Below are 11,073 nucleotides of genomic sequence, written 5' to 3'. Positions count from 1 at the left end.
CGCGGCTGAGGTTGGGCTGACACCCCAGTGAACTGTTCAAACACACGGGTGCTCTCCTGACGTGGCAGTTCCGCAGTCTTACAAAGTTCAAGATCGGGAGAAATGGAGACCTGCTCCTGCCACACACAAAATACTCAACATCAGATTTGCCATGTCACGAAAAGAAGGCTGGCTGCCTCTGAGTGAGAGCCCATTTTACCTCAGGCCCACTTTCCTTTTCCTGCTCATGTTGCGGTACAGAACCACCCGAGACTGGGGCACTCCTGGGCAATTGTTGAGGACCCACCTCTTTCTTCATCCAGCTTCACTGTCACCTGCACAACAAGTTGTAGCCCCAAGTATCATCTCGAGGTAGAAAGAAAGAGCCGGGCTCCCCTGGACACAGTGGGCCTTTTATTTGAACTGAAGGCGTCATTACATAGTGCAAATGTTTCTTTGGTAATGTACTGAATACAGTGAACATGAAAAGGCATTGGCTGTTGGTGACAGAACAGGAAACAAATATATACACTAGGCTTCAGGCCACAGCACGGCCCTCACCTGCTGCCAGGACACTCCTCAGGTCACCAAGACCGAGCGCCAGCTGGGGACTCCACAGGCACGTCAGTTGCAGTTACAGAGATCGACAGCCCTAGACCCTTGCCCCAGCCACGCACTGCACTGCAGCCCCTCTGTGTGCACCAGCAGAGCCCCCAGTGCAGGTCACAGCCAGTCTGCCACCTGAGCCACTAGCCATAGGATTTTAGGCAAACTCGTGAGCTTCCTCGTTCACAGAACTGTTTTAAGATATGCTCAATGCTAGATTTGATTTAATATTTCAGAAGAAATGCTGTGGCCTGGGAAATACAAGCCAGCCTTAATTTATTCTTTAGCAATGTGAGGATAAGCAGTCCAATACCCACACTGGTACACAGACCCTAGTCCACTGCCAACACCCCATGCTCTGTGCAGCAGGCCTCAGCGACCCCCGGGGTGGACACCAGGCTCGCCAGCCATCACAGCAACCTCCCCAGCGGGGAAGGCCCCTCCTGGGCCAGATGCTGCAAGAAGCCAGTCTTCCCTGTCCCCACGATGGTCTCACTGCATGTTCTCAGGCTGACTCCTGCCACCTGGCTCTAGACCTGGGTCCTCCGTGTCCCCTCCCAGCCAACCTCAGGCAGGAAGAGACTCAGAAATGTGTAGAAGGAAATCAGCAAGTTCAGAATGTTCCTCAAAACCCAGATCACTCCGTCTTTAGACTAAGACGGAAGGTTTTGGTCAATTAAAAAGAGACCATGAGGTATGACAGTTGCTTTTCACTAAATTCTAAAAACAAAAATTAAAAAATAAAAATAAAACAAAAGAATACTTTTGTATGATGATGTTTCTGCCATATCTACACCTAAGAAATGGGCAGGCTTCTTTTTAATATAAAACATCATGCAGTTAAAAAATACACAAGGTACAGGGATTCATTTTTTTTAAAGGTTCACATGATGTGGAGTCAGAGTCCCCGCGCTGGGACTCCGGTTGTCCCCGCCCTGCAGAAGGACCTGGAGAGTAGGCCTTGCTCGTGGTCAGCAGAGGAGCTGGCAAGCGCACCAAGGCCGCAAGCCACTGGCCAGTGCATGGGCCTGCCAGGAGGCTACAGGAGGAAGAGGGAAGGTTTCCACTCCGGCTCCAGGAGAAAGAGCCCGTCTGTATGGTGGCCTGGTGACGTCCCTCCGTGGGAGGAGGAGCAGTCACTGACACACGCCTGCTTCGCTTCATGGTTAAATACTGAGGAGCTGAGAAAGGACCAAGAAGGTGGGGGCAGACAGCAGGCAGGGAGCGGGAGCCCGAGCGACCCGACCGGGTCCCCAGAACGCTCTCCTAAAGATCCCGTTTTGTTTCGTGCCAAATGTGATTTTCTTTTTTAGTGTGGTCTGATGCAGCCCAGGCTTCAAGAGCCTCCTGCCGCCTCTCTGTGAGGCACCCTACTGCCGGCAACACCCGTCTGCCAGTGCCTGGCCCCAGAGCCAGGCGCAGCAGGCATTTAGAGGCCTCCTGCCTGACGGAAAAGAAGTGGTGTTATCAGGCAGAATCAATTTAGGAGCCTAAAGAGTTAACTGTGCGATTTAATAGTAGCACCAGATTTTCACTTGAAAGAATTAAATAAAACCTGAGAAGTCTAACACAGAGTCGCTCCCCTTCCTGCCTGCCGCTTCCTCCACGGAGCGCAGGTCTGGGGCGCCTGGGCTGCTGTCTGAGGCCCAGCCCAGTCCCGACACTCGAGTGCAGGGGCTCCCTCTGGTCTGCACTCCTGGTGGACTTTGTTCCTGCAAGAGCTGTACAGACCACCCGAGAGCCTGCAGGAGCTAGGGCTCCTCCGTGCCTTTCTCCACACAGACTGGACAACAGGCTCCTTCCGCTTCCACGGGCTCAGGGCAGGTGGCAGGAGGGCAGGATTCCACGAAGCAGGTGACCTGCCCGTCCTGGAGGAGGGGGAGATGGGCACAGTGTCATTTCAAGAACTGACCTGGACATGGGGCCGGTCACTCCGTATCCACGTCCCCACCCCTTGGCCTGCAGAGGCCTTCCCTTTCCTGTGACTAGAAAAGGGGACCTTCTTGGCAGGCTTCCCAGCTACAGACTCAAGGTAAGGGAACCGCCACTTGGATCATGGGTGACTCACCCTCCTCCTACCCCTGATTCCTCCAGGACCATGGACCAGAGAACACCAGGAGGCCACCTAGGCCGGCTCTCCCTGTTTGCTGCCCAAAGGAGACAGGCCCAGGGTGCTTGGGTGCCCTCCCCACATCCCTGGCAAAGGCACAGCCTCATCTGCGGCGGCACCCGAGGCGCCTGGGGGTCCTCATGCTCACAGCCCCGACAGCCCCAGTCTGGGCTGCAGGTGGGCTTCTGCGGCCTGCTGGTACCCACGCCCCACTGCTCACCTTCTCCCAAAGCCAGCTCGAGCCCCATTTCCTGTGTTGCTAGTGCCCCAGGCCAGAAGTGCACAGAGCCAGCGGGGCAGGTGATTACCACGGACTCTCTGGGGGAAGGAGCCCCAGCGGCTGTGTTTTCAGGTTTCCGGGGTGGACATGTTAGTGCCACAGCTGGCAGAAGGTGGAGCTGGAGCACACAGTGCCCACTGCTTACCCTGGCCTGAGCATGGCTGCACACTGCCCGGGTCTGGGCACCAGCACTGCCTGGCAGGTAGAGCTACAGCTGGCACCAAGAGGTGGGCCCCTGTGCTCCCGTGGAAAGGCAGGGACAGGGGAGGAGCTGGACTGGCCCCTGACGTGTGGCATGGCGGGGGCTCTCTGTACTCACTTTGCACCCACAGACGGTGCAGGGGTCGGGTCTCCACGTGGCGCTGTTGACACGGGGCTCTCCACTGGCATCCACACACTCTGTGGTGCTGAGCCGGGACTCCAGCCTGTTGATCTGCAGCAGGGCACAGAGCGTCCCCGTCACCTCTGAGCAAGCCTCCCCCCAGGAGGTGACACCTTACACTGTTCACACACAAAATTCTGAAGCACTGCTGCGAACCTCAGTGGCACTGGCCAGACAGGCTCCCGATGGCCTGCAGCCTCTCTGAAGCCAGAGGAGCTCGACAGAACAACAAGGAGGGGACTTGGGAGAGAGGGCGCTTTCCTCCCATGACTGCCCCCAATCCAGGGCAAAGCGCACTGCACGCAGTGTTCCAAGGAGCGGTGGCGGGCCAGCCTGGGGATTAGGCCACCTTGCTTCCCACGGGTGGGGTGCTGGTGTGCACTGGACACATGGTGTCCACACTAAAGGTGTGGGTCAGTGATGCAGGATGTGGGGGAGGCTGCAGGAGCCCAGAAGACCCTCTGAGGGCCACCTTCCCACACCCTGGCCTTTGTGCAGAGGGCCCCCTCTATGAACAGGGAGAAGCCAAGGTCCTGCCACTGTCTGCAGCCATGCACTCCGTGAGAGGGATGCTGTGCTGTGGCTCACTGAATGCTTCCCACTCGGGGTGTCCTGTCCCTTGCAGCTGAGCCTGATCTCAGTGGTGCTCAGGTCCGGCATAGAGAGAGCACACTCACCACACGCCTTCCTGTTCTGGGAACAAATGTCTGTGAACCCTGCCCAGCTGCAGCGGCAGCTGCCCTGACAGTAGGCCACACCAGCTGTGTGCAGAGGAGACCACCAACCCGTTGCCTGTGTGTGTCCACAGGGGCAGCTTCTTGTCGCAGCCCACCAACCACAACAGCGGTCTCGGCCTTGCAGAGCACACCCTTACCTATGCATGGGCCAGGCTGCCCCAGAGTTGAGTGACCGCAGGCCTGTCTACCCTGCCAGGACCCTAGGCACGGGCGGCTGATCCCGAGTTAACTCAGAGCCGGGCCTGTGTGGGTCTCAACGGAGACATGCGTGTGAGCACTGAGCTCAGCACAACGACAAGGCCAGGCCTGAGCCATAGCTGCCTGAACATCTCCACATGACCAAGGAGCCAGCAGGGTGTCACCTGAGACCCCGTCTGTAGCCTGCAGCCATCCCTCTCCAAGCAGCTGAATAGGAGTTCAGGTTTGCCTTCTCCCCAGCGGCCCCTCTTGGGGCTTCCTGAGACTTTGCACCAGCTGTGTTCTCAGCAAAGTCACCTGGCTGGTGGCCACACAGCCCATGACACTACCCACTGCCTGTTGTCCCTGATCCTCTGGGAAACCCGGGGAGACGAGCAGGGCCCACAGCAGCAAGCTGTGGACTGGAGTGGTGCCCAGCAGGGTCCTCGCCCTCAGTCCTTGGAGAAGGAAGGCCTCCTGATCAGAGGAGGCAGGCGGGCTGCGGAGAAGGCTGCTGGTGGAGGGGCTCAGCCCGCCTCACCTGCTTCCTGAGCTCTGTGATGGTCTTCTGCATTTCCAGGACAAACTCTCGGAAGTCGCTGGTCGCTGGTGCTCCCGGGCGCTCCCGGGCGGCTGAGGTGGTGTTGCCCTGTAGTTCGCTGGGTTTCAGCACACTACGGGAGGGGAAGCACAGACTCACCCACGGTTCAGATCCTGGCTCCTGAGCTCCCTGAGCACAAGGGCCGTGGCCCAGCGTAGCCCCCAGGGTGAGGCTGCAGGCCTGTTCCAGCTCCCCGGACATCCCTCCCGTGACAGCCTGGCTGAAAAAAAGCGCAGGCTGGCAGGGAGACCGCGGCCTGTCACAAGGCATCCGGCAGCTGGGGGCCTGCTTCCAGTGTACCAAGAGACCAGCACCTTCGCATCTTCCGGGGTCGCATTCCCCGGCGGGGCTTGTCCTCCCTGTAGCTGAAGTCCAGAGACCGCCTGCCTCGGAAGTGGTAGGAAAACGCGTTGAACTGTCCCCTGGTCCTACAGTCTAAAGAGAAACCAGAAAAGGGCACGCTGCAGACAGTGAGGAACTACGGTGCATCTCATCAAATGTGAACCCCCTTTGTGGGGCAGTCAATGAACCAATTGTGGTGCCTGGGGCCAGGAAGGGATTGTGGATCTGACCTCTGAGGTCCCTAGGCATCCAAAAGGTGGGAGTGGGCCCCACTCCAGCACCCGCGATGCCACCAGGCCACCCTGTTGTCTGACCAGTCCCCCACAGCTCACCAGGCCAGGGGCTGACTCCAGAGGCTGCTGGCGTGGGGGCCCCCTCCTATGGCCCGGTGGCCTGGTGCACCTGACAACCTCCCCCACCCATCCTACGGAGGTGGGTCCACCTCTGCTCCGCCCAAGGGAGTCCCAGACACCTTCTCTGAGGCTTTTCTCCTGGGCCCCAGGTGAAAAGCAGCACAGAGCTCTGGGCATGGGACCCTGGGGCTTCCCACATCATCCACACGGAGGTCAGGGTTTCTGGGGGCTTGTGACTCTGCCTCACTGGGGACCAGAAAGAAGGTCAAGGCCACTATGCCCTTTCCTGATTTGACAGCCTCAGGGGACCACTGCGGCAGGAAGGTACAAGACCAAGGCCCACGAGGACAATACCGAGGCCCTGTGGTGGGCTCTCCAGTTCCCGTCCTAGGTGGTATTCGCGGGCTGGCTAGATTGTCATCTGGAGAGGGTTCTTCAAGGATCGCAGCCCATTTCTGCCCATGACACCGCTGAGGAGGACCCTTAGCTCGGCACTGTGTCCCAGCACCTAAGCACTGGGCTTCTGGCCCAGGCCCAGCGTGCCGACCCGCCCGCGGCACCCGGCCTGCCGATCGCCCCAGAGCACACGGAGTGAAGTGTCTGAAATGGCTCAGATAAATGCATCGGACCAGCCCGGCAGGGCCCCTCACAGCCCTGGCCCCTCCTGGGACCCCAGTCCTCCACGTGTGGCAGCCAGGCCAGGCCCCGCACTCTGACACAAGGCAGGATGAGCCTGACTGGCGTCCCCTCCCTGGCAGACTGGGGTGGGGTGGGTCCCTGCAGAGTCCCCAGTGGGGACTCAAGAAGGCAAGGTGGCTCCCAATCCCAGGCACCACAGAGTGGGTGCGCCAGGGAGGGGTCTGTAGCCATGAGGTCCCCAGGGAGCAGGCTGTGTGGGGACGGGCCCCAGCCCTGCCAGGAGAGCCCTCGGGCTGCCTGGTGTGCAGGGCGGGTCTGGGCCATGCTGCTCAGGCCGTGGGCTCTGCCCTGGCTCAGGAGGCAGGAGCTGCCCGGCTGGTTGGCCCCGGTGAGGCTGGGGGAGCAATGTGAGTGGACACAGGGAAGCCGCTGTGCTCCTGTCAGTGAGCTGGACCACGCAGGGCCCAGGACAGCGTAGGCAGAGAGCCTGAGCCCAGAACCAGAATCCGTCCTGAAACCAGCCCTGCCCAGGAGTGCCAGTCCCTACTGGGCACAGTCCTCTGCCCAGGGCCCTGGGGGCTGTGAAGGAGGAGTTGCTCATCTCCCCACTCGGGCAGCGTGCCCACAGACCCCTGGGTTTGGTGAAACACCAACACAACCCCTTAGGGAGACCCACGTCCCCAGCCAGCAGACTGACTTCACGTGTCTCCTGATGCCCGGCACCAAGCCCAGCGAAGGGCGCAACCTGAGGAAATATCAGGTGAGCTGCCCGGAGGCGATGGCTACGCGACAGAGGAGTGAAGACAGGCCGAGACTCGATTCCTGTTTAGACGATGCCACAGGACATGCAGGTGAGAGGTAAGTCATGGCCCTGAACAGATCTGGAGCCCAGATGTAAAGCAGCACAGAGGACATCACTGGACATTACTGAACAGATGGCAAAAATCTGAGTGACCTCCATAAACCGCTCACGAAAACGTCCCAATTCTGACAATACACACTTAAGCTACTTAGAAGCAAGGCAGTGCAAGGCCTACAATATCCTGGGCTAATACAGAAAAACATCCACATTGCACACACGCATGTGCACACATACACACACACACACACACAGTGACAGAGGGGCACTGTAGGGCAAGATGTTAACAACTGGTGAAGCTAGGTGCAGTGTGCAGTTCCTAATCGTGTCCCAATGCTCACTACAACAATTCCAAACAATTTCAGAGTGCTTAGCGCAAATGAGGGTGTGGGCGTGCACTTGCATGTGTGTATGTGTGCATGTGTGAACACATGGGCCTCGGTGTGTGAGTGTACGTGCATCTGTGTTCATGTGTGCATCTGTTTTTCCCTAAGACTCCTCAATCCCACAAATAAGTCATCACTGCTACCCTGGTCAAGAGCATCAGTCACCCACCGCCCAGGAGCTGTTTCTTAGGATTCCCAGGGGCACAGGGGGCAGCCTCGGGGGCTGACAAGACGTGGCCACAGCTTAGGAAGTGTGCTGGACAGGCGCCTTCTTTGAAAGTTGAACCAACATAAATAGAAGCTGATATTCTGGCCTGTTGAACTTCAATTCTTTCTTTTTCTTTTCCTGCTATATTTTAGATACAGCTTTTGGGTTAAAATAAAAACAGATAACCTTACAAAGCATTTTTAAGCTGTGGTGGCCCAGGGCCAAGCCCACTGTTTCAGGGGAAAGTACCGGAACCCAGTGTTGGCAAGTAGCTCCTGTGGTTGTGGCTGCCCTGCAGAGAGCAGGGTGCCCACAGGACCGGGAGCAGCAGCCCAGCCGGCTGGGTCTTCAGTGGAGAGCAGACGCCTGGCTCCGGTCCAGCTCAGGCAGCCAGAGGGCCTGCTGAAGTTATCAGATCGCAGAGTCCCTGCATTCGAGAGTAAAAATAGCTGGCTTTTCCCATGGCTTTCAATGGAACCATTTTCTGCCAACAGAATGGATTTCTCTGCTGTGCTCGAGCAGAAGCGTTCACGCCCGATGCACAATGAGAACACAACAGAAACAGGTAAAGGTCCCCAGCAGAAGTGAGGAGGCAAATGCTGTGACCCGGAAAACTAGGCCCCCAGCAAGCAGTGTCCATGCACGTGAAGCGTCCCACCACACACGCAGGCACGTGTGCATTGATGTATGTGTGGAGACAGGAAATCAGATCACACACTTCCCTCCCAGAGACTGAGACCCGCCGAGGACCATCTGAACACCCAGTGGACCTGCTGCACCTGCGCTCCGGGCAGCAGGAGGAGGAGGAGGAGGAGGCCACCAGTTTCTGAACTCTGTGCTCCTCCTGAGCCCACCTACTGTGCAGGCTCCATGAGGGCAGCCTGGCCAGCATGAGGGGCAGCCCCACTTTTTTAGGGTGCGAGTGCCAGGCTGCCTCCACGTGCCCTTCTCCACCTGCCCCGAGGCTGGGCTTCGCCCAGGGGCACTTGTGTTCAGACACCCACCAGGCTCTACAGGGAGACCAGCCAGGCCTGAGGAACACGGTGCCTGCGCCCCTCCCAGTGCTGCAGTCACTGTGGACACGGGGCCCACGGATCACATGGCCACCGTGAGGGGTGGGGCGAGGCAGGGCGGGGGGTGGAGTGGGGTACGCCCTGTGCACATTTCCCAGCGCCAGGCAGGGACCATCACTGGCGTGCTGCAGTCTGCGTCTGCACAGACGACCTCCAGCTGTTATTTCACCCTGTGCCCTGCTCCTAAGGTCTGCTGGGAGATTGTGCTGCACGGCAGCAGCCGCCTGATCTCATGTGGCCATGTCTCCTGATGGCACCGAGGCCAGGAGGAGCGGCTGCCCAGACCTGCTGCGTGTGCACAGCCCTCGGGGTGTGTGAGGCGAGAGCTCCTAGGGAGCATCTCAGGACGTGTGGCCAGTGGGCTGGGTGCAGAGGCCACAGCTACCCCACCCGTGCCCATCCCCCCCACACTGTCGGGCTGCCCTTGGCCGACACTGGAAACACAGGAGTGGGACGGGCAGCGTGGGCCCCCCAACGCACCTTCGCAGCAGTCCTGCCACAGCCGCAGGTCCACGCGGGGGATGTCCTCGCAGCTGCCATAGCCATGTGGGAACTCAGCCACCCTGAACACGTCCCCTGGCACACGGGTGATGTTGTCTGAGTTGTCGCAGAGGATCCTGGCCAGAGACGTCTGCTTGAGCTGCGTCAGCTGGGCGGGGGAGAACACCCCAGGGTTTTCGTACCACAACCTGCATGGGCAGAGACGGCGAGGTCAGAAGCAGGAAGGGACGCCCCGGGACCCAGGAGTGGGCTGGGCTGTCTCTCCAGCAGCAGGGAGCTGGCCAAGGGCAGCAGCTGCAAAGGGGTCAGCACTGCTCACGCTTCTCCCCAAACAGAGCGGATGCAGAACCCCGAACACAGGAGGCCACCTGCCAGCTGCCCGGGCAGCAACACGGGGGACAGGCCACTTACAAAACAATGACATCTGCAAGCCGTCTGCAGAGTTACTAAGGAATAGGGAGGGTGGGCCGCCTCCCAGGCCTCCAAGTCCCCTAACGACGCCAGCCTAGACGCAGAGAGGGCCAGCCAGAAGCTCAGCTGCTCTGAGGTCCACAGGGGCACAACTGCATGGGTGGACCCACAGGCTTCCAGGAGCTGAATCCTGCCCCTCAGGCTGGGGACTCAGGGCACCTGGCCAGGTGTGGCTAGCCTAAGGAGCGGGGGCCATGCCCCTGGCAGGCAGGGAGGTCCTCATAGGTCCACCAGGGTGTAGCTTTTCCTTCTCAGCCAGGACGGGTCTCGGTGTCTCTGGTTGTCACGGCAGGCTCTGCAGGGCATCCGGGCTCACCTGTCCCCATCCCGCAGGCGCCGGAACTGTGTGCTGAGCAGGCACATCAGAGTGGGCCCCAGGCGGCTGCCAGGAACCAGGTCCTCCACCATGAGGGCCGGGAACAGGTCGATGTTGAGGGTGGAGCCGTACAGTCTGCAACAAAGAGGCAGGTCCCTTACCTCACAGGGCTGCACGCGGCAGAAAACACAGCAAATGCAAACGTCCTCATTTTTCCTTTCACTACTTTACTTTATCCATAACTATACTTCACAAACAAATTCACCTTTATTTCTTTGAAACACATATCCATTATACTTCGAAGACTTTTTTCCTACTTTCTATTTTGTGGGTGTAAAATGTACATGCCCCAACTTATCTATCAAAGATTTGAAAAACCCAAGAAAGCAAATTAAACCACACACCCCGCTGCTCTGCAGGGAAAACCCACCATCCACTATGCCTGCCGGGCCTCTGTCCATGGACGTATGGACAAGGACCAGTATGTAGCCACAGCCACAGCTTTAACAGAATGGAACTGCATTCTACCATACATTGGAAATATATCTGCCATAATGAAATGTTTTCTAACAAAGATGCCAAAGGACTAGGAGGAAGCTTAAGTGTCAGATGACGAACTTCTTTACCAAATTCTTCCAATTCCTCAGAAATACTGGCTTACAAACACACACTGATGATTTCTACCGGTCGTTCACGTCCCAGAGTTTCACGGTTTTCAAAGGCTGTGCTGGTCAACAGGTGCCATGGTCCCAGGCTCACTGGAGTCCTAAAGGTCCGGGATCCCACGGCCACTCCCCACAGAGCACACAGGAGGCACACGTAGCCAGGGCCTCTGCCTCTGATCAGCAGGCACCCCAGTGGGCTCCTCCATGGGCACAAGCACGGCTCTGCTCCAGCCCCAGCTCCCAGGGGCCTGCAGGACACAGCTGCGCTCTCTGTTCCATGTCCAGGCACCCTGGATGTCCAGCACCTCAGTGGGAAGCTGCTTCTCAGAGGAACCTGGAGGCTGACTGGTCTGTGCCGGACAGGGCACCCATTGGACTGCAGGGGCCA

At 58.6% G+C, this 11,073-nt stretch overlaps 1 protein-coding gene across 1 annotated transcript in view; it reads right to left on the bottom strand.

Annotated features, from left to right (window-relative positions):
- Window positions 1–380: 380 nt before the first annotated feature.
- Pxdn (peroxidasin) overlaps window positions 381–11,073 on the bottom strand; it is a 73,570-nt gene continuing 62,877 nt past the window's right edge. The window contains 6 exon segments of the mRNA XM_015480019.2: window positions 381–2,453; window positions 3,295–3,408; window positions 4,813–4,945; window positions 5,187–5,307; window positions 9,213–9,421; window positions 10,021–10,155. Of these exon segments, the coding sequence (XP_015335505.1) occupies window positions 2,337–2,453; window positions 3,295–3,408; window positions 4,813–4,945; window positions 5,187–5,307; window positions 9,213–9,421; window positions 10,021–10,155 (829 nt within the window). The 3' untranslated portion in view covers window positions 381–2,336.

The sequence above is a fragment of the Marmota marmota genome, unplaced genomic scaffold, assembly GCF_001458135.2.
Source record: "Marmota marmota marmota unplaced genomic scaffold, marMar, whole genome shotgun sequence".
Taxonomy (NCBI): Eukaryota; Metazoa; Chordata; class Mammalia; order Rodentia; family Sciuridae; genus Marmota; species Marmota marmota.
Note: the sequence above shows the minus strand (reverse complement) of the source record. Positions and strands in the feature narration are given on the sequence as shown.